General features: G+C 39.6%; 1 protein-coding gene across 1 annotated transcript in view; it reads left to right on the forward strand.

Moving 5' to 3' along the window:
- LOC101406248 (transmembrane O-mannosyltransferase targeting cadherins 1) overlaps positions 1–23,733 on the forward strand; it is a 258,671-nt gene that overhangs the window by 103,095 nt on the left and 131,843 nt on the right. The window contains exons 6-7 of the mRNA XM_087442617.1: positions 19,799–19,880; positions 22,736–22,839. Coding sequence (XP_087298743.1) covers positions 19,799–19,880; positions 22,736–22,839 — 186 coding nt within the window. The remainder of the gene's footprint in view (positions 1–19,798; positions 19,881–22,735; positions 22,840–23,733) is intronic.

Genomic DNA, 23,733 nt, shown 5'->3' on the forward strand with positions numbered 1-23,733 from the left:
AAACTGAACTCTATTCCAATTTGCGCAAAGGTGATTGGGCTTTTTGGAAGGGAGAATGAGTAGGGAGGGGAGGGAGTGGAGACTCCAGCAAAAAAATCACAAAGGGTTGGTCAGTGGAATGTGATTAGGCTGATTGTGTCTGCAGCTGGCAATTACCGAGGTGAGGATTTTATCCTCCCACAGAGACTGGGAGACGGAGGTGGCCATGTCCTTTCTGATGATGACATTTCAAAGGAATGGCTTTCAGATAGTTAAGCAAGACACTCCTGGGTTATAGGAGATACATATACATCTCAGAAGGACTGAGGAAGGATTCACTATTATAACCCCTTTTTAGTAACTGTTCTGAGAAAGGGAGGTGGGGGGGGTGTTGTTGATTAGAACAAACAGTAAATCCTTTTGACAGGAACTCAGAAGGGGAATGGGTCATTCCAGGAACTAGTTTAGGCTGCTAGAAGCTGTGATAAGCTTTGGTCAGGTCTCCTAGTGCAGGGGTTGGAATGCAGTGTTTATGCTGGGAGTTTCTGCAGTTCTCACTTTTGACTTGTTTTTTTTTTGTTTTCTGTTTTTTTGTTTTTTTTTTCTTTTTCTTCTCTGATGTTTCCCACAGTCTGCATTTTGCTGATTGCATTTCCATGATATCAATTGATGTGTTCTATCCACTGCATTTCCTGTAAATTGATTACTAGATCTAGAGGTTTGAATGCATTCAAGTTTTCTGTTTGGGGCAAGAGTACTTCATGGATGGTGTTGTGTACTTCCAGGAGAAAGTAAATAATTCTGGTTGTTTTTCTTTTTGTGAAGTGAGTAGCCATCTGTCTAAATCCATTATTTCAGTAGAAAAATTGTGCTATATTAATTCTATCACTTACTCTTCATTTAGTAGCTAGAATATCTATCAAAAGAAACGTTCCTTCATGAAATATTTGGTTACCCTGGGGGTACAGTTTATATAGGCAACACAGGACAAATGCTTTATTCTTTCACTTTATTTGCTGGTTTTATTCTTGTTGAGTTCAAATGTCCATCTTTGGCAGTAGAAGCTTTCTTCAGGTTGGCCCCTGAGTCCTTTTGATGTGACTTCACTTGTCTTCCTTCATATTCCAGATATTCCATGTTCATCCATTGTCTACCCCAGACCTGGAAACAGCCATTTCTCCAAGAGCTTTTGGTTTCTTTTATTTGGGAGTAATTTTTAGGACCCAAATTAGGGCATTTGCAGTGCTCCTTGCTACTGGATAATTCAGCGTTTCTAGGCCTTTTCAATGGCAAGTTCTATCCAAATCAATTATTTTTAAAATATGAAAATAGGTAATGAGTTTATTTAGAACTCTAAGGATTTTTACCTAACCTCATTGATGGTGCATCTCTATCTCCCTTCCTGCCGTTGAAAATTCTGGTTCCTGACACCACCAGCATAATCACTTGTTTGTTTTATTCCATGTTCCTCAGATAACAGTCTCAAAATAACAATAAAAAATTACCAGGAACAATATGATTACTAAAAGTAGTTTGTGAGTTTTTTATAATTCTTTTTGTTTTTAAAGTATATAGTACTAGGATCTGCAGTGTGGGAGATCAAAATTGGCCACCCGGAAATATGTCTCTTTACCTTGATTATTTTCTCTGATGGACATTTGACCCTCCCCCAAACTGCCTAAATAATTTAACACAGAAGGCCTGTTTCAGGAAGGCCTGTTTCATATCATACCATATGATAGCTGTAATATAATGGAAAATAGATGTTACAATAGGAAAGGCACCACCAAGCCTGTCTGATCAAAATTCTTTCTCTCCCCGGCCACATTCTCTAGGTAGCCCTGTAAAAGGTTGTCAGACAAACATTTACATTTATAAGGAAAATCTCCTTTTGTCAAGGTATCTCCCTCTCTGTACTGGGAAGAGGGGGGATGACCTCATCTCTAGAAACTTTCAGTATGGAAGGTGAGACCTTAACTCTGCATAATAACCTTACTCTTGTTTACTGTGCTTTTCTGGTAATCTCCCATAACTGACTCCCCCCACCCTCAACATCCTCCTTTGTCTTTAGCTGAAGATAGTATTTAAGATGAGAACCTCCATCATTTTCTTGAGAAACTCAGTTTCCCTGGTTTCTCCTATGTTTACATGTTATTAAACTTTGTTTGATTTTCTCCTGCTAACCTGTCTTTTAATTATTTGTCCAGCCATAAGAACCTTAAGGGAAAGGGCGGAGGGGAATTCTCCCTCTTCCCCAACAGCAGTAAAATTACTGTGTTTTAGACTGACTTGATACAGTTCTTTTCAGTTTAGTTATGGCTCATTTGTTTCATGTTGCTTTTGATTTTTAGGGATTGCTTTTCTCCTGGACTTAATTTTGTTTTAAAATCGTATAAACACTGCTTCTAAATCTGCAAAACAAGGTGCACTCAGAGAGGTCCATCCCAGTTCTCTCTACTTGTTCCCTTTCTCCACCCACAAGTAACCTGGTCTTCTTTCTCTCCTTCTCTCCTCCTTTTCCTTCTCTTCTTCAGGTTGGTTTAGCTTTAAAATATACAACTTCCCCTCCTCCCATCTTAGATAAAAGGTAGCATATTATATACACTTTTCTCCTATGTGCTTTTTTTCACTGGAAAAAAAATATCCTAGAGATCACTCCATAACAATATTTTAGGGTTTTCATTAAGAATGTTGGTTAGTGAGCATTACGTAATAGTCAGCTCTGTAAGAATTACTGAGTGGCCCAATTGAATTCATCTTTGTCTACTCTTTGGCTTTTAATTCTCATATGTGCTTTTAAAGGTTTCTGTCTTTTTAAATTTTTCACTTCAAACTGGGTGGCTTAAACAACAAACATTTATTTCTCACAGTTCTAGGGGCTGGGAAGTTTAAGATCAAGGTGCCAGCAGATTCAGTTTTTGGTGAGGGCTGTCTTCCTGATTTGCAGACAGCCATCTTCTTGTTGTATGCTCACATGACAGAAAGCAGAGAGAAAAGAAGCTCTCTCATGTCTCTTCTTCTAAGGACACTAATCCCATCATGAGGGCTCCACCTTCATAACCTAATTACCTCCCAATGGCCTCATCTCCAAACACCATCACACTGCGGATTAGAATTTCAGCATATGAATTCTGGGGGGACACAAACATGCAGTCAGTAACAGGTACATAGCTCACCAATCTTTTGTTGTATATATATTCATTTTAACAACTGGATTCATACTGTATATGCTATATTTTTTTAACAACTGGATTCATACTGTATATGCTCTTTTATTTTTATTTAACAATATATAATGAGTGTTTACACGTCTTTAAATATTCTCCTAAACATAATTTCTAAATGATTAAATGGTGTTATTCACTGTATGGTTATACTAAAATTTAATTATTCCCCTATAGTTAGATATTTAGATTGTTTCCACTTTTTCACTAATATGGACATAATTCTTTCTGTGCATTTCTGATTTGAATGTGATTACTAGAGGTTGAGGAAGTGTTTTGGGTTTTGCTGCATGATGCCAAATTGCTACTCAGAAAAAGATACACAGAGTTACACTAATTTTCACTCCCATGTGAAGTCCATGATTTTGTCTAGCTCATGGAACCCATGCCAACATTGTATTCTATTATAGTTTTTAAAAATTTAGTATTTGTAAATAATGAGACACTAATGTTCCTTACATAAATTCTTGAGGGTCTCATATTTGTTTCCAAAAGATGAATTTGTAGAACTCTCCTTGCTTTTAAATGCCATTTCTCGCTACTATTGGCATCTCTATTAGTTAAGATAACACCAGCCATAAACAGTGGCTCACTTGCCTTAGAAGTTTATTTCTTGTTCATATTAGGTCTGAAATAAATGTTCATGATTGGTGAGCAGCTCACCGGCACACCGTTGATTCAGGAACCCAAATTTCCTCCATCTTGTGGGTCTGTATCTTCAAGCAGTGGCTTTAGGTTTCCGTGCTTGTCTTCATCATGCAGGAAGAGGAAAAAGCTTGGGTGTTCCAGTGTTACAGGAAGATTATATGGGCCAGGTCTGGAAGTAATGCCTGTCACTTCCATTCACCTTCTCTTGTCTAGAACTCAGTCACGTGGCTGAGTTCTAATTATAAGCGATGCAGAGAAGTTGTGTGCTCAAGAAAAAGAACAAACAAGGTCTGGGGACAGCAAGCCAGTCGCTGCCACAGTGTACTTGTCTGTAGCAGCAGTTCTGTATGGTCTGATTTTGCTTTTGGGGTAAAAACCAGATAATTGTGGGTTGGAAACATTGGTTTTGGTTGCTCAGAAGCAATTTTTGTTCTTCTCTGATTTTTGTATGTATAACCAAGAGACGAGGTTGTTTAGTAGATGAGTTTGTGACTATTGCAGAAATACTGGTTTATTAAATTTCTAGAATAGTGTAATGATAGAAGTAGTTGTCTTTGGCAAATGAAAAATTAAGTCATCTAGTTGCGTGAAAATGGCTCATACAATATGGATGAAGTCACATACCTTATTTGGAGTGCTTGTGATCCTATGCATATTTTATGGCACATTTTATGTATGGGAATAACTGCAGGGCAAGTGTCTATTGTGAATAGGCTCATTGGTGTTGTTCAGATATGGTAAATACAAAAACAAAAATAAAAAAAATCACAGTACACAAAGCACAGATACAAGAAAGGGTTATTCATGCCGCAAATTTGATTTTACTTTTATTTGCAATAACCTCCATCCTGTGAAATCCATTAAATTGACTAGCTAAAAAAGAGGAACATAGAAAAATTAGAGGCCAGTTAATATATTCATGCTGTTTTCTGGAAGGTGGACCTGAAAATCCTAAGGGCTCGGAATGCTAACTGATTTTAGGTAGATGGGTGTGTTTCCCTGTCTGTACCTCTATTTCCGCAGAAGGACCAGATTTGGATCTTTGTCTGCATCTCATCTTGGGGGCCTCATGTGAATTGTATAATTTTGGTCCTCAACCAAATCCTCTTATACAAGGAGAAGAGGTTTTTCTTTTTTACACACTGTAGCATACCAGCCAGCTCTGTCAGGAGTTAATGATTCCCCAGCTATCCACACTGGTGAGGCCTAGCTTCAGGCCTCCTTCCAGCATGTCCAGGAAATGCTTCATTTGGCTGTCTGTGGGTGTCTGCCTTCGATCAGTTTCTCATAAAGTGCTTGTTAGGGAATCTGGGATCAAGCGTGATTCTTAACCCCACCTGCCCAATGGAATTAGCGCTGGCTGCCATATCCTTACATCTTGAATAGAAGCTCTACCCAGTCTGTCACTCCTGGAGGTAGCCTTTCTTGTTTAAAGGTAGAGTGCAGATAGGACCTCTGGAGACCGATTGCTGACTGACATCAAATAGATTCTTCTGGAGTTTGAACCTGTTATTTTTGTCAGTCTCAAGGATTCATTTAACTTTCATAAGATTCTTCTACCTGAGTAGATCTCAGGACAATGGGAAAATCTACTTTTAGTTTTATTTAGTATGGTGTTTACAGTAATGGGGCCCAGGAAATTGGAGCCTTAGTGTTTAAAGAGAGTGTGAATGATTTTAGATAATCCTGTAGTGATTAAATCTCTCATAAGAGGAAAAGATAATAAAAGAAAGTGTGGCATGTAAGATAGGAAAACTTTCATAAACTTTTAAGCTAAGTATTACCAATATTTAAAAATAAAAATGAATATGTGATATTTACATATGGCAAAGTATAAAGAGATAAATGTAACAAAATTACAGGTTATGAGGTTTTGGAACTTTGGTTTGAATGTTTGGTTTTGTTTGTTTATGGCTAAGATTGATCATTTTAGGTACCATTGTATTTGTCGTTTATAGACATGGTGTATTTTAAAATCAAGACTGTCAATTCCTCTTAATTACTTATGGAAGCTTGATTCAAATGTAGCTTTTAAAATACCAGCCTCTACTACAATCAACCAGGCAACTTTACGGTCCAGTAAATAAAGCCATTACAATTCTGTTGATTGCACGTGTAGAGAACTCTCTACAGTCTTAGTGGTTATTAAATCCTTGTTTCTTCCTGCCCTCTTTTCCTTTTTGTTACTTTAATAAAATGGTGCTATAAAGAATACTTTATATTGGCTTATCCAAGTAGAAGAGATTTACGTGACAGCTGGACAGTGTGGGCGAGAAAATTCTAGTTCTCATATTTTCAGAACTAACAAGCTCAACCAATTAGTAGATATCTTCCACTAGACAAACACTAGTTTCTGATTAAACGCTTATTCATAAGGAATAGCAAGTCGTGGATCAAGAGGGTGTATGTGTGTGTGCATGTGTGTGCGCATGCTTCCAGGACAAGAAAAAGAAACTAATTTTTTTCTTTGAATTTCGCATAACTTATGGTTTGGTTTACTCTTCAGCAGTTTATTCTGTTGTCCTCTACCAACCTGCCAGAGGATGGCCTACAGGGTGGCCATCGTCTCCTGTTTTTTCTAGGACTTTCCCAGTTTTAACACTGAAAGTCCCATGTCCCAGCAAGCTCCTCAGTACTAGGCAGGCTGGACTGGCTGGTCACCTTGATGACAATCCAGCCTCGTGTATGATAATCTCTAGGATCTGGAAAGTTCAGACTGGAAAATTTTCAGAGGACTTTATTTGGGCTTGAGGTCAGTTTAAGACAGGAAAAATGCATTTGTTAAAATAATAGTCTCAAATTGGGCCCTGGTGTCAGTGCAGTTTGTAAAGGTAGATTAAGGCTTGTGTGATTGGGGTTTTTAAAAATTCAGTTTGATGAATTAAATGCCCACTGTGCAAAACACCTGTGCTGAATCTGGAAGGAAAACTCAGCTGAGCTAGGACAGAAACAAATGCTAGTCTTCAGTTGAACATTAAGTTCCTTTGTACATGGTTTGGTGCCTGGAAATATAGCAACACTGTGATAATATGTCAGGGAGACAATGAAATTGGCTGCAAAGAAAATGGAAACATTAGATTAAACAAGTTGCTGTGAAAGTCTTTAGGACGATGAAGCTGTCTAGTGGGTATTATACAGTAATGGCAGGGCTGCTGCTGGCCAATAGCGGATATTTATGTGACGTAGAAAAGGTGTGGGCATGTGGCACTGTGGGTGCATGGTGTGTGAGTCGGGCCACCTTTTGCTCTTTCGGATGAGTTAGGAAAGGGCCTCCCTTCCTCAGGGCAGATGCGGGCAGCGCTAGGGCGCACTAGTTGTTGCATGGAGCGTGGGCTAGATTTCAGCCTTCACAGGTCACCTCAATTCTGCCTCCTCCATCGGCTCCCTTGTGCAGGTCATGCCTGCACAACACATTTGAGTATCTGACTTCAGTATCCGAGCTGGGTTAAAGGAGTCCAGTGAACAAGAAGAATGTTCAAAGCCAAATTAAAGCATTGTCTTCTAGGAAAGTATTTTGTTCTCTTTCCCTTCTCCTTCCAGCAATGAGAGAGCTTATAGAAATTGAAAGAGATAAAGTCCTTTTTCTATCATATCCTAGCTGAATTCCTTTACTCAGTTATTCCTTTTTTTTTTTTTTTTGGTGGCCATGAAGATAAGCCATAGTGTTTAGTATTTTCAGCTGAGTTGTGCTTACTATTCTGATAATGGCTACTTTGGGTGCCTTTATGTGCTGGGCACTGTTTTGAGCCACTCACATACCTCATCTCATTGAAATCCTTTCAGCAACCTTGTCAGGTAGAAATGATGATGAAAGGATGATGACCATTTTACGACTGAGGCACCTGAGACCCCAGGGAGGTTAAAGAGCTTACCTAGTCTCCCAGTTTGTAACTGAATGAGCCAGGATTCCGTATGACTCCATGGCCTGTGGTTGTTTCACCACACCCAGGGCTCCCCCTATAATATCAAAGGTGCCATCTTTTGTGAGTTTAGCATGAGGACCCTTAGAGATCCGTCTGGCAACTGAGGTATCATATAGAGGTAATTAAAAATTAGCAAACTGTGATGTTATAACATTATTTTCTGAATGTTTACTTTGAAAAATGTAAGTAAAATATAAATAAATATAATTCAGTATTTGAATATATATATGAAAAATATGACTGGAACTGAAATTTCTGGTTCCTTTGACAACTTTCCTACTTAAGGCTTTTAATATTATGTTTTAAAATGAGACTCTTAGGTCTAGAAGGAAATTAGGAGAAAGTTTTAAAAATTATATAACCAAAATGAAGCATGCATTTGAAAAAAATTGTGTAGAACTAATTATTATGGATTCCTAACTTCTGTAATACTGATAGAGATTTTACACAAACATTAAAACCCTGACAATTATCTGAATAATGATTGTTTCTGTGTTGTGTGTACTTGTGCTAAGAGCCACTGTGATTCTTATTTCTACTCTGAAGTCTTAGTTATAATTTTCTCCTCAGAAGCTTTCAATGTGTGTGAGCATTGGAATTCAAAAATAAAACCAAATTGCTTAGATTTGAAGCCTTACAAATTTCACCTTTTTAAAAAACAGAGCATATTTCTCCTTAATGTAAAAAATGGAGTGCCAAGTGAAATAAAACTTGAATCCCCTCAAAGTAAGATTCTTGTAGGAAAAGTGAATTTTAAAGGTGTTTGCCAAGATTGTGCTGGATGGACTGGTCCCCACTTTCTAGCCCTGCAGCTCTGACCTTAAATATAAAGGACGTTAGGGGTCAGGGCTGGGGAAAGGGGCTGTTCTCTGGATGAGTTTGTTAGGACCAAGAGAAGGCTTTTCTTCCCCTGCACTGACAGTGCTTACCTCCCTGTGAATGGTGCTGTGCTTTCATAGACCACCGACGCTGCTGCAGGCCTTTGACCACAGCACGGCCAGTGCTGCAGGGAGGCCATCTATTTCAGGAGGAGCGTGGTCTGCAGGAAGCCCAGGCTGCCATATGGCCTCCTTGGCCTCTGCGTGAACTCAGTGCAAGAAACCATGTGTGATTGACAGCTTCTGGATTTACTGTCATTATGAGAGTTGCTTCAGAGCATGTGCATGAGGGTGGAGGTAGAGCCCTAGACGGAAAGCTGGGTTGGAAAAAATGGCTTTGTGAAGGTTTAAGTGAGCCTTCCTCTTCTCCTTGCCGTAAATCTCAGCTCTCTGGATCTGTAGCACGGATCTCAGCCTAAGTTGCTCACCCAGTTACAAGCATGAAAGTGGGTTAGAGAGAGACCCAGCTGGGCCAACCTGGCCTGCCTTCTACATGGATGCAACAAATGGAGGAGAGACCAAGAAAGGGTGCTGACTTGTAGCAGAAGATGACCCCTCTCACCGGCAGTGGTGGCCCCGTCTGTGTCCTGGGTGCTGACTATAAGGTTTGAAACTCCTAGGGAGCAGTTCAGAGATGGGACAAATCCTGCTCCAGGTACCTAGGGAGCCCTACTAACAAGGGTGACGCCAGGTAAGGACTGGGGTTGGCTTAGGGGAAAGGGAGCTGCAGAGTGAGATCACTTGGCCCACATGTGGCCGAGCAAAAGGGAGATGGAATCAACATCGATCACATTTAGAGATATTCTACTGCTGTTCAAGCTGTCAGGGTTTTGAAGCTTCAGCTTAACATTCCTTTTTTCAGATTTTAGATATGGATTTTGCAACACTGTGAAGAGTTCACTGAATACGGGAGTAGGGGCTGCCCATGCTGGGTTTGCAGGAAGCCCTCATTGTCCAGGGCGGGCTCTGCTCACTCCAGTCCCTCTGCTGCTGCCTGGGCACCTCTCCTCTTGGCCCCTCTTGCCTTCCTCTGCTCTCCCATCTTCTCTGTCCTCCAGGCCCAGGTCAAGTCTCACCTCTTCCCTGCAGCTTCCCTTCCTTTTCCAGCCATGCTGATTTCTTCCTTCTCTGAGCTCCGTTAGTCCTTTATCATATGCACCCCTCCTGGGGGCGGTGCAGAAAGTACGGAAAGGCCGTGTGGTGTAGTGTGGACAGTGGGGGCTCGGGAACCGGATGTATAGGTTCAAGTCACAGTCTGCTAACTATGGCTTTGTGATCCTGGGAAAATTCATTGATTTCTTAGTGCATCAGTTTCCCCATCTATAAAATGAGGATAGAAATAGCACCTGCTTCATAGATGTTTGTGTATTTAAAGAGTTAATACATGTACTTTGGCTGGTTTTTGGCCCACAGTGTGCACTCATTTACACACTGTGTAAATGTTAGCTGTTATTAAATATTAAATGTATGCTTTTATTCCTTTCATATATTGCTTCTAGGACCTAAGTGCTCAATATTTTGCTTGTTAAATTGGATATGGCTTTTGGAATAGCTTATCGCTTTTCATAGTGATGAAGTTGTAGCAGTCTTTTGGTTAATTTCCTAAATGGATCAGGTATATACTGGGATCCTGAATGATTATCCTTTTAAACGTGTTATTGATGTATTTGTATTTCCAAGAGTAGTGTTTGAAATTCAGACATCCTCTTGGGAAGGTAAAGACAGAGATTTAGTTGACAGTGATGTGAGAGGTAGCAGAGCATTGGTGGTTAAGGGCACAGGCTAGATTTATGTTCTGACTCCCCTCACTTACTACCTGTGGGACCTTGGGACAAGTTACTTGACCATTAATGCCTCAGTTTCCCCATTTGTAAAATGAAGATATTAATAGTGCGCATCTTATAGGAATGTGATTAGGATAGGATGTAGGATTTTGTGCACGTAAGAACCATGCCTGGGGCACAGCAGGCATTCACTAAATGGTAGCTATTATTATTGTTGTTTTTAACAGAAAATGTTTCCTCAGTTTTCCAGGACAGATCCAATATCAAATACTCTTTTTCACTAGCTTAATTGTACTTGAATTTATCAACCCATATATCCCAATAAGAGGTTCATAAAATATGATTACAGTATCATTGGCTCTTTTTAATTTTTTTCTTAGTGAAAAGTTTACTTGTGTACCTGCACAACCGTGTATTGCAAGTACCAGTGATTTCATTTGTATGGGTTCCTTAGAGTCTCTGGTGTGCAGTAAGTTTGGGCAGATGGAAATAAGGGAAACCCCACAGCGAATGCTGTCTTACAGCATGGTCAGAGGGGAGACCACATGGTGCGGTTAAAAGACGTGGAACCAGCCGTCAGAAGACTCAATTGTGGTTTGGGATCCACTGCTCACTAGGTCTGGATCTGTAATATGGAGCTAGTGCTCTCTTTTCTACCAACTTCATATGGATCTTTCAAGGATTAATGTTAGAATAGATTGAAAAGGCCTTTGACATAGAAAATGCCATACCAATACATAGTGTGCATCTTCTTGTAATGGGTTCTTATTTTGGCAAATTAAATATTCTGGTTAGTAGAAAGTTTATATATATACCAAATTAATGACCAATTAACATAAAATTAAAGTACCTTAAGAAAAGACTTAACACCTAAATCATACTGCTGAATAAGTGGAACAACACGTGCTTTTCTCTCTTATCCTTTCAATAAGGTCTCTCCACCTACTTGGACTAGAACCTCTCATCTCTTTCTGAATCTGATACCTCAGAAACTTGCAGAATAACTGCTGTCTACCATTTTTTGAGTGGGCACAGTGCTGACGCCACTCTGCTGGAAATTGGATTGGGTTGTCTCTGCGTAAAAGCCCTTCATTGGCTGCTCATCAAAATAAAGTCCAAACTCCATAATGGGATGTGAAGGCCCATGGTGCAGGTGCCCCTGCCTGCCTCTCCAGCCTCCCTGCTCACCACTCTGCCAGTATTAGATCCTGCAGCTAGAGTGAACCTCTTTCACTTCCTCCTGCTCACCTTCTCTCCATCCTAGGCCTCTGTATATGCGTCTTATTCCTTCTCTCCTCACCTAATTCACTTCTCATTTTCCTCAGGTGTCAGCTCCATTGTCACTCTTGGGGGCTGCTTATCTCCCCACTCTCTGTCTCTGCTTGCCGCCCCTCTCTGTAGGGCTGGCTGGTTGGTCATCTCACAGTGCAGTGACACCCTCTTAGCTCTGCTCACACTCTCCTTCTGGCCATCTTTTCTCACTTAGAATTTCTGAATCAGCCCCCTGACGTGGAGCTTGCGTTCCAACCTGCGGCAACCACTACATACATTAACCTTTACAAGGGTACTTCTTAAAAGACCCTTCAAGAATTGTGCGCTGCCTCAGCTCATTTATTTGTGTGAAAAAACCTTATTAAAGATTTTATTGTAGACCTGTACCACCTGATGAAGATATCGAAGATGAATTTTGTCATTTTTAATTAAATACAGGTCGTTATGTTGTTAATGTTCAGAAATGCCATTTAATAAATAATCTATGTTGAAAGTGTGATGAATAAACCAGCTCCATTTTACTTTTATGCTGTATAGAGTAGTGAATGCTTTGGATCTGGACTTGGGTCTCACCTCTGCTGCTTGCCACTGAGATCCTGAGTAAGTACCTCCTTGAGCTTGATTTACAAGATGGGGACAAGTATGGCCTCACAGGGCTGGTGTGAGGATTAAATGAAATAAAGAAGGTAAAGTGCTTAGCATAGTGACTGGCGCATGTTGAATACATTTAGTATCCCCTATTATTAATGATTTGAAATTTCCCTGGGACTGTTAGTGACAGACAATGGGTAACATCACCAAAACTGAATTTTTGCCATTACGTGTGGAAGGAATAAAAACTGGGACTTCTGACTAAATTCGTTGTAGAAGGAATATAAATTAGACCCTGTGACTAAATTAATAAAGCCTAAACTAATTGACCTTTGACACTGAAGGACCGTGACCTTTTGCAAATCAGTTAACCTTTCTGGGCTTCGTTGTTTTTTCCTCACCTGTAAAACTACCTGAGCTGTTTTGATCCCTTCCAGTTCTAACTTTGGTTTTCAGAATGGCTAAGAGAACTGAAATTATATTCCCCTCTGCCTTTATATCCACAATTCTATGTGTGATAATCTAAGTAAATATTTCTTTGTAAGTAACATGCTAACTTAAGAGTTTAAAATTTCAGGAAGAAAATTTTACCACAGCCACAGAATGGGGTATTGGAGGTAAATATGAGTTTCTGAGTAGATAGAACTGAGAAATGCATCATCATCTTCTTCATGTAGTTAGCCCCTTCCCTTCACAATCTTCATTTGAATATCAAAGGAGACAGCAAAGGTTGTCTGCTCCCCTGTAGAATGCCTTTGGTTATTAAGACTTAGAGGAAGCACTTAATGGGTTCAAGGAAAGTGCATTAAAAAGAGAACCCAAAGACACTTAAATTTCTTTTGTTGTTTTTTTAAGCTTTTGATATTTTCTAATGTAAGCTGTGTCTTTACTTCTTTGGTCAACTGAGAAATCTTTTTTCTTGTGTTTCAAAGAGAAGCAGGATCTCTGAATTCTTATTCTGAAAAGCTCTGAATTCAAATTCTTTTTTTTTTTTTTTGGTCATAGTATGTGCTTTATTAATCTCCTTTATTACCTTGAAAGAGCAGGAGAAATTAAATTAGTATGACTGGTGTTCTAGAAGGAATTTCATGTATAGCTTTTTTTTTTAAGGAAGATTGACTCTGAGCTTACATCTGTTGCCAATCTTCCTCTTTTGTCTCCCCAAAGCCCCAGTACATAGTTGTATATCCTAGTTGTAGGTCCTTCTAGTTCTTCTATGTGGGACACCACCTCAGCATGGCTTGATGAATGGTGATTAGGTCCGCGCCCAGGATCCGAAATGGTGGACCTCGGGCCACCGAAGTGGAATGTGAGAACCCAACCACTGTGCCACCAGGCTGGCCCCCAAATATAGCTTTTTATAATTTATTGGTATAATGTTAAATAGTAACAACTCATTGTAGCTGAGATGTTTGCCACTGGAACTGATATTAACACAAAAATTATTAGGTTTTTATAGATTCTGAGAGGGGCTGGAAAGTATATTGTCTTCATTAAACCACCAGGATTTAAGGTAAGAGAAGTAGTACCATCCAAGTGGTTTTCCTCCTCCACCTTGCTGTCTACATCCCAAACTATGAAACTTGTTATTTTGTACCCAAATCTAGCACTGGAGAGTAAGGAAAACACAGAAAAAGAAAAGGGATTGAGCAAAAGCAGATAAATATTTTTAACATTCTATTTGAGTCCATAAGCATTTATTAGTCATCTTGTTGTATGTATCAATTATCTGTCAACATAGTGAGAGTGGGGAAAATTTCTCCCCTTCCTGTGTTGATTCTTATGGCTGGTCAAATAATTAAAATGATATAAGGCAGGTTAACAGGAGAAAATCAAATTTAATACATGTGCATAGGGAATTCACATAAGCATGAAAAATTCCAAAGACAATCAGGTAAAATGAGATAGATATGTTATCCTAAACTAGGGAGAAGAAGGTAGAGGTCTGGGACTTCAAAGGGAGGGAAGACAATTCACAGGAAGATGAAAACAGTTAATGCTTAGTAAATAAATGTTTGCTGGGCCATGCCAAGGTGATGGGCGATAGAGGGGACTTTGATCAAATAGTCCTTGCTGGGTTCCTCCCTGTCTACCACACCTAGTTCATGTTATTTTATAGTTATCTATGGTGATAGCTTCTTTCTTAAAGAGGTCCTCTATCTAAATTCTTTTTAGGCAATTTGGGGAAGGTAGAAGGTTCTCCCTGAGTCTTTTGGGCCTTGATTGTTTTTGGCTTGAAATAATCTGTGTGCCAGAATGGCACATCTTGGGGCAACTCATTCTGAACCCCTACAACACAATAATTCTGTGTAACAAAGTTCAGTGATTTAAAATAATAAGCATTCATTTAGCTCTCAAGGTTATGGATGGGTGACTTAGAGTGGCTGGTTGTCCTGGTGTCAGCTATGACCTCTTAATAGGATTTGAGGACTGAGTAGCTATGGAGAGTGAGCTTCAGGAAGAAGTCACATTTAGCTCTGAATATTTGAACATGATCAACTGAGAAGGTAAATGTTAATAGAAAATTTGAGTTCAGGAAACTTGGGGTGTGGGGGAGCACAGGTTAGGAAATTTACTTTAGATAATTTTGATCTTTTGCTTTTATTTGCCTAAAATCAGAAATTGTTAAAAATGCAGAATTTGATAATGTTAAATACTTCAAACTTATGTTAAAATATTTTTTTCTAAATGCGACTGCAAATTATGAAGAGTCTACTTGTAGGGGAGCAGAATTTGTCACCCCAAAATGTGTCTCTGTGGTGGGAGGATTATTTTAGGCTGATTATTTTTAAGAAAAAAAAATACTCTGGAAGAGCTTTTTTACCTCTGCCTTAACTGCCTAAAAGAATTTAGATAAAGGGCCTGTTCCAGCAAGAAGAGCTGTCACCAGAGATATCTACAAAGAATATGAGCTGGATGTGTAGACTGGGGGAATCTTAGCAAGGCCTGTTTAATCAAAGTCCTCTCTGTGTCCGATTGTCTCTGCATAGCATGGCAAACATTTGTTTACCAAACATTTGCTCTTCTTGTCTTCTTGTGAATTGTCTTCTTCCCATTTGAAGTCCCAGACCCCTACCCCTCTTCTCCTTAGCTCAAGATGACATGTAAACCTCAATTGCCTGACTGTCAGGGGACCTCATATCTTCAGGGTTTCTATACATATGTAATTAAATTCAATTTTCTCCTGTCAATCTGTCTCATGTCAATTTAATTCTTAGACCAGCCAGAAGAACTTAGAAAGGGAGTGGAAAAATTTCTTTTTCTCTAACATACTCAAAGTGAGGATCAACTAATATTTGCTTCCCTCTAATCTGGTGTTCCTTTTCTTGAAATTTCAGTAAGTTTCTGTATGTTTTTATTCAGTCATCGTTTATGATGTCATCATTTGCTGAGAACATCCAAGGATCACAATATTTTAGACCTGAAAGGGCCCCGAAACCATTTAGTCCAACTTTCAATGATAAAGGAAGAAAATGAAGCATCTGTAGACTTGTTCCAAGCCATGTACCAAATGAGTTGAAGGACAAGAACAGAATCCTGGACCTTGCTTCCTATTCTAGTGGTTTCCTCGTGGTTTGGTTTTGTTGTTGGCGTGTTCTCTGGCTTTGCAGGGAAAACAGTGGAGAATTTGACTGAAGCTGAAAATTATCAGTGATGGTATTTGCATAGTAACGTGTGTTTTTAAGGCACTTTTGCCTTAAAACCACCTCAAGACAAAGTTGACATGGGGAAAGCCATGTTGTAGAGAAGAAACCCTGGGCCGGCCCTGTAGCTTGGTGGTTAAGTGCGCGCACTGCGATGCTGGTGGCCCGGGTTCGGATCCCGGGTGCGCATCGAGGCACCACTTCTCCGTTCATCCTGAGGCCGAGTCCCGCATACAGCAACTAGAAGGATGTGCAGCTATGACATACAACTATCCACTGGGGCTTTGGGGGGAAAAAATAAAATAAATAAAATCTTTAAAAAAAAAAAAAAAAAAGAAAAGAAACCCTACTGTAACTTTGAATGACCTCTGACTAGCTAACCCAGCTGGATATGCACCCTCCAGGAGATCTAACTGCTCTGTAGATTTTACGATCTCTGCTTGTGCACGTACCTCCCAGCTGTGATAAGATGATAACTTTGTTCTTTTGAGTTCCTTAGGTATGTGATGACCCCCCAACAGAGAATCTATGCTAATAGCCATCATCAATGAAGATTGAAAGATGTGGTTTGGTGACTCCCAGTGTGTAACACCCGAGGGTCGATATTTCTAACCCTCTCCCCTATAACCCACCGGCCTATATAACTGCTCTAAGACTTTGTGCCCCTTAGGATGATTCTTTTCAGACATTACTTGGTCATCTTCCCTCTTGCTAGCAAGCTATAATAAAAAAAGTCCTTTTCTCCTACCACCTTGCCTCTTGACTATTGGCATGTCTTGCGGCAGGCAGAAGGTTGTGCAGTAACACTTTCAGCCACTTTAGCTTGTGATTGAAGTGAGTAGCTAAGAGAATCTAAACAGTTCAGTATTTCTTCTAGTTTTTTGGTCTCCTCTTCTATTAAGAAGGAATTATAATGTTCTTCCTTAAGGAATTGTAAATTGTAAAGGAATTACTACATATAAATCACTTAGATTTGTGTCTGGCATATTGTTTGCTATTTTTATTATTGTTGTTATTATTTGTTATTGTTCGGTTCTGCTTCACAGACCATACATCATAGACTAATGAAGAAAATTCCATCTGTACAATTTTGTTCTAGGACGGGGAGGTGAAAGGGATACAGAGAATCCAGCCGTTGGCGAGCTCCCTGTATGAGCTTAGGAATCTCAGCCTCGGACCAAGTGTTTACCAAAAAGGAGGGCCATGTCATTTTGGCTTATTTTCTCGTTTAATTTGGTCAATAATTAGAAATAGAAATCTTGGGCCGGCCCTGTGGCTTGGTGGTTAAGTGCGCGCGCTGCGATGCTGGCGGCCCGGGTTCGGATCCCGGGTGCACATCGAGGCACCACTTCTCCGTTCATCCTGAGGCCGAGTCCCACATGCAGCAACTAGAAGGATGTGCAGCTACGACACACAACTATCCACTGGGGCTTTGGGGGGAAAAAATAAAATAAATAAAATCTTTAAAAAAAAAAAAGAAATAGAAATCTTGAAAGAGGTCACTTTTTTCAACCATTGCTCTCTGTATCATTTTAGGTTTTCATTGCTTTGGGATGCTGTATTTTAAGAGTAAAATTATTTGGTACCTAAAGGAGCTTAACTTCTTGAGGAAATGGAGTTTCTCATGGAGGGAGAATTTCTAAACAAGCGGACACTTTATAAATATAACTCACTGAAATAACCATCATAGTGAGCTTTCAGTGGAACAAAATATGAATTTACCTAAGTTGCACATTGAAAAAAATCCTAAGCCTTGTGGTAGTTTATTGTTTTGTAGAAATGAAACCACTTCTAATTTTTCCACTGTATTAAAATAAACCAGCAACAGAGGAAACCTGAGAAACGAAGCTTCCAAAAGCAGACCGACCCAAGAAGTACTTTGTCATCCAGATGTATTGTAACTCCAGCCCTCCCCAGTACCTTTTCCTTCCCACGCTCTCATTCCCTTCCCGCTGCCGTTTATCTTACATCCTATAAAAGAATAGCAGAAATATCCAGGGTTGGTCTTTGTTGAGTTATCCTGAAAATGGTCGTCATAGTAAATAGAGGAGGAGCTGAGAGAAGATGCTTTAACTTTTTTGGAATCAAAGACCCAGTTGACACTGAAAATCAAAGCCAAGGACCTTGGCCTCAGAGAAGTACACAGATGCAAACATACACAAAATCTTGTGTACAGTTTCAGCTTAAGGTGGACTCCCTTAAGCATATTTTGGGACATTAGTGACGCACCTGTGTCGTGAGAGCTGACAGTATCCTGGCCATCCTCCAAGGTAGTGCTTGGGGATGGATCCAGTCCAGAGCTTGCTAAAAGCTGACTCTAGTGTTTTTTGGGCTCAGCTCATTTTCTCCGCTTATTAAGTGCTTGAAACGTCAGATCTGCGGCTGTTCATGAACCAGGAAGTGGAAATGGGGAGCAAGAAGGAAGAGACCTGCCTCTGAGTGACACTGTTGCCTCCTTATGGTGTCATTTGGACACATTTAACTGTTACAAAGCAGAGGAACCACATATATTTTGTAAGCAGTCCTCAAGGTGGACATTTCTTTGTGATACTGACCCATTCAGATTTTACAAAGGGTCTCTCTCCTGTAGAATATTCCCATTGTGTAAAGAGACCTCATTCAAATGCATATTTTAAGAGATTCTGGGGAGAAATCCTTTGAGGAGAAATTAGATTAAAAAGAGTAAAAGAAAAAAAATGAAAAAGGGTAGAGGACATAAGGATGAGGTGGGAAATGCCTACTAGATTATGGGATTTGATTTGACGTTTTTCCTCCACTCTGTACTTTAAAAAATAGAAATTTGCGTGTAGGTAAAAACAACTTGCTTTAGGTTTTTGCTTGGGGGTTGTTAATAGCTTCCTCTTGCTTCCCTTTCATTGTTGCTATTAAAGCCAGCCAATCACGTGTCTTATATGTGGATATATGGAGCTCCCACTTTGTACAAGTAAGTGAGCCTTGGTAGATGCAGGGTCCACACAAGTTCCTGCCCCTCTAGAAGTTGACATCCTTGTAACCTAGTTTGGTTCCAAAGGCCATAGGCAGGTAAGAAAATTACCCATTGCATATGGGTGAGCTCTGATTCCACCACTGATGCTTACTAATTTTGTTACTTTGGATAAATTTATCAACCTCACGCTACCTTGGCATCTTCTTTTTTCAGGGGAAAAACATTTGTGAGATATTTTTTGGGTTGAAGACTTAGTAGCTCTCTAACTAAATTAAGTAGGTAAATAAACTCATTTTGATTAAGATCATCCCTGTGACCAGTGTAACCATATAGTTGCCTGGGTTAGTTGGGATTAGATGGGTTAGCAATGTTTATTGTGAACAGTGCTAGGTCCTGTTCTGTATATTATCTCATTTATTCTTTACAACTTTCCTGTGAAGTAGATACTATTATCCCGTTTCTTTTTTTTTGGTGAGGAAGATTGGCCCTGAGCTAACATCTGTGCCTGTCTTCCTCCATTTTGTATGTGGGATGCCACCACACCGTGGCTTGATGAGTGGTGTGTAGGTCCGTGCCAGGGATCGCACCCAGGATATGAACCCACAAAACCTGGACCCCCGAAGCAGAGCACATGAACTTATCCACTATGCCACCAGGCTAGCCCCCCACTCTTTTTTAAGTGAGAAAAACAGATGTGCAAAGAGGTTAAGAAATTTGCCCAAGGTCTCCCAGACAGTAAGCAGCAGAGCTGAGGGATTAAAACCCAGGTGGTGTGGCTCCTGAAGCCATGCTCTTTGCTATGATCCTTTCCAGCCTTTCTTCAAGCTACAGCATATTCACATTGAAAGGAGAACATTGTATCTGGGGGACTCTGACACTTATTTGAGATTTTTTTTTTCCTGTTTCAGGTATCTGACAGCGAGCAGCAATAGAAATTTCCTGCTTACCATGAGACCATTCTTAAAAAGGGCCATTTTGGTCATAAGTTATGTAAGTATATATATGCTTTTGAAATATCCAATAAGGAATATTTCACTTGAGCCTGGCTCAGGGACATGATCCAGGTTATTTAATAGAATCAGCAGTAGATTTTAACAACACGATTTTAGGATCAGAGTGTACATGCCATAAATGTTACAAAGCATTGGAAGGTATGTATGAAAGCACTCTAGGGATTTGTGAACTCAGTGACACAGACAATGTGAACTATAGAATTTTTGAGTCCCTTTCAAGATGCTGATGCTGAGTTGTCTCAGCAGCACAAACCTGGCTGTATCAGTTATGTATTGTTGCATAACAAACGACCCCAAAATGTAGTGGCTTAAAAGAATAACCACCATATATCTGCCCCAAATGCTTTAGTTTGGGCAGCGTCCAGCTGGATGGTTCTCCTGCTCATCATGATTTTTGGCTGGGGTTACTCAAGCAGGTTCACGCAGCTGTCTGCTGGGCTAGGTCATCTCTCTGTGATATCTCATCCTTGTGGGTCCCTCCATGTAACCTCTCTCTCTAGCCATACAGTCAGGACTTCTTTACAACATGGCAGCTAGATTCTGAAAGAATAAACCAAAAGTTGCAGGACTTCTCAAGGGTTACGCCCAGAAATGACACAGTGTACCTTCTACCACATTCTGTTGGTTGATGCAAGTCACAAGACCAAAACAGATTTAAGGGATGGGCAATTGACTCCATTTCTTGATAGGAAGAGCAGAATGCACATGCAAAGAGGGTGAGAATTCTTGGTGGCCATCTTTGGTGACTGTCACATTATTCATCCTCTTACGTTGTTGGATGTTTCTATTCAAGAAGATTAAGTGACCAGTCTCTTATGCCGTTTCTGTTTCTCATAGATTCCCTGTCCAAATTTATGGTAAGTTTTGGTAGAAACTTATGAAAATGTCTTTGAATTGTAATGTTAAGAATCAATGTGATTTTTTTTCTTAACACTAAAACATGTTTATGGAAGAAGACGAATATGCAAAAACTGAATGAGATGGAGAGTCTTGACTGGACAGTTTCAGCAAAATATTTCTCTGAAGAATTCCCCAGGATCTTTGCATAGAATTGGGATGATTCAACACTTGTTTCAGAAGTGATTAATTTTCTTAGAATTGTTTGGGAATGCAATTTGACATTATTGCTGTAATGGAAAGTTGTCAAATATCAGTCCTTCTGTTCTTTTTAAAATTTATTCTCAAAACCCTTTCTACTAGTTATCTTCCTATTCTTTTTGTTTGTTTCAATTATCACAGTGGTTTTCCTCTTCATAGTATTGTTGGGAAGGAAAAATTTTTCCTCCTTCCCTTCTAGGTTCGTTGGCTGGTCTAATACTTAAATTGACATAAGACAGATTAACAGGAGAAAATAAAATTTAATTACTTACATACGGGAGCCCCACAAAGACATGAGACTTGAAGGCAGTCAGGTCATTGTGGCTTATGTACTATCCTGAGCTAAGGAGAAGCAGTTAGGGGTCTGGGGCTTCAAAGGGGAGGAAGACAATTCACAGGAAGATGAGAAGAGCAAATGTTTGGTAAACAAATGTTTTCCATGCCATGCAGATAAGTCTTTCTGATATGAAAAGTGGTCTCTGGTAATAGCTCTCTTCCTGGGATAGGGCCCCTATCTAAATTCTTTTAGGCAGTTAAGGGAGAGGTAAAAATCTACTGGATCTTAATTGCCTTTAGCTCAAAACAATCCACATGCCAAAGTGGTGTATTTTGGGGTGGCATATTCTGCCCCTCTCGATAGTTTAAGGAATTTGGTAGTTTAGGATGCTTTTTCTGTTACTTTTATGGTTGACATTTTCCATTATAATATCTTTAAGAATTTAAATTCAGTTTGAGCAGGACATAGTGTGAGCATTAATTAAGATAGTTTTTAATTGCTGCCCAGGCATTATTTACTGCTGATATGCCTTTGTCTGTCACACTACATTCATTTTAGGTTTTTGGATTTGCAGTCACTTATATAAAAGGCATTCATGACATAAGTCAGTGATATTCATGGAATAAAAAATCTAGCCTTAACTACTGCCAAAATTAATCCTTTAGCTTTTATTCAAGCAAAGATTTCCCTGTGATTTAACAGAAACAATGTAATTGGTCTTATTCAAATAAGAATTACATCTAAAAGGCCTGTGTGGGTGGACTCTCCTATAAACAGAACTCATCCCCGTGGAAGTCTCTCTGGCCTCTGGTTTTCTTACCCACCTTTGCAGCAAGATAGCATTCAGTGATAAAATTCCATTGGGTGACACAAAAGATGTTCCCTGGTGTTGTTGAAATAACCCTTCATGAGGGTTCTACTTCAGGGCATTCAAGGGTTGGAACATTTCCAAATGTGTTCATTTAAGACAGAGCAGTATTATCTATCATATTTTAAATTAACTTTCATGGAGCTTTGTGAATGGAATGGTTAAGAAATTGGGCGTTAGAGACCAATGACGTGGGTTCAAGTCCTGGATCCTGCAATTACTAGCTGTGGGATTCTGGGTGAATTCCCTTTGATCTCAGCTTCCTCATCTGCCTCTAGGGTTGTGAGGCCTCAGGTGAGATGGAAAGCCTTTAGCACAGTGGATAACAGCTAGCAAGTGCTTGATACTGACAGCTGTTACTAAGAATGTGCTTACCTTGCCCTCCTCACCTTTGTTGTCTACTCTTCTCCCTACTCAGCTATTTCCATCTTTCGTACACATCTTGAATGTTAGGATTTTATAGAAGTGATCACTAGAAAAAATGTTTGTGAAGAAAATATTTATAAAGCATCTGAAAGTATCCTCCTGAAAGGTGGGGCTTAACCCCAACAAGGGATGGTTTTCTTACCAAATCTTCTTTTCTCTGAAGGTGATTGTTGTGCTGTACTTTCGTCTGTGGATAATGGGAGGATCTATGCCCCTCTTTTCAGAGCAGGATAATCCAGCTTCATTTTCGCCTTACTTTCTTACAAGGTCAGTAGAAATAAACTGTTTTAACTTTACTTGGTATTTATTAGATTGTTTTAAGTAATCTTATTTAATGTGTTGGTTTTGCATTTTAAGGAAGGAGGGGTTGTGTTCTATTCAGAGTGTGGGGAGAAAAGAAACTACTATTCATACATTTGGAATTCTTTTCAACAAATGGTGCTCTTTTGTCAGTATTATTGCTGCTGTTCTGATGTTGGTATATATTTGTTTATTTACAAACATTTTATTGAGCACTTATCATCAATAATAAATATGTATTGAGTGGTCCATATGACAGATGTCACAGAACAATGCACGGAGAGGTGTATATAGAGGTTGATTGGACATCATAACTATTTGTAAGATTGAAATCAGGGGCCAACCTGGTGGCGTAGTGGGTGAGTTTGTGCGCTCTGCTTCGGCAGCCTGGGGTTCGCGGGTTCGGATCCCGGGTACGGACCTACACACTGCTCATAAAGCCATGCTGTGGTGGCATCCCACATACAAAAAAAACAAAAAATAGAGGAAGATTGGCACGGGGACAGTCTTCCTCACAAAAAAAAAAAAAAAAAAATCAGTGGGGAGTTTGACAGTGGCAAATAGAAATGCACAACAATTTTTGCCAGTCTGCAGCTAATTATATCTTACCATTTGTCCTTAAGAGATTCAGAGATACTGGATCAAGAAGTGATGTTGATCAATGGATCTGGTTCATTGAGAGGGGTTTTAATTCCTTATCTATTCAATCTGCTGTCATGTACTGCTGTGCCTTTCAGATGTAATTATATTTAACAATTTTCATAACTTTTCTTCAGGATATATTGTTGCTATAATGTTTCAATATTAAGATGCACTTTTCTTAAATTTTCAGTTTTAAATACTTTTTAACGTCTAATGTTA

Source organism: Ceratotherium simum, chromosome 17 (assembly GCF_057802395.1).
Source record: "Ceratotherium simum simum isolate JZ-2026a chromosome 17, ASM5780239v1, whole genome shotgun sequence".
NCBI lineage: Eukaryota > Metazoa > Chordata > Mammalia > Perissodactyla > Rhinocerotidae > Ceratotherium > Ceratotherium simum.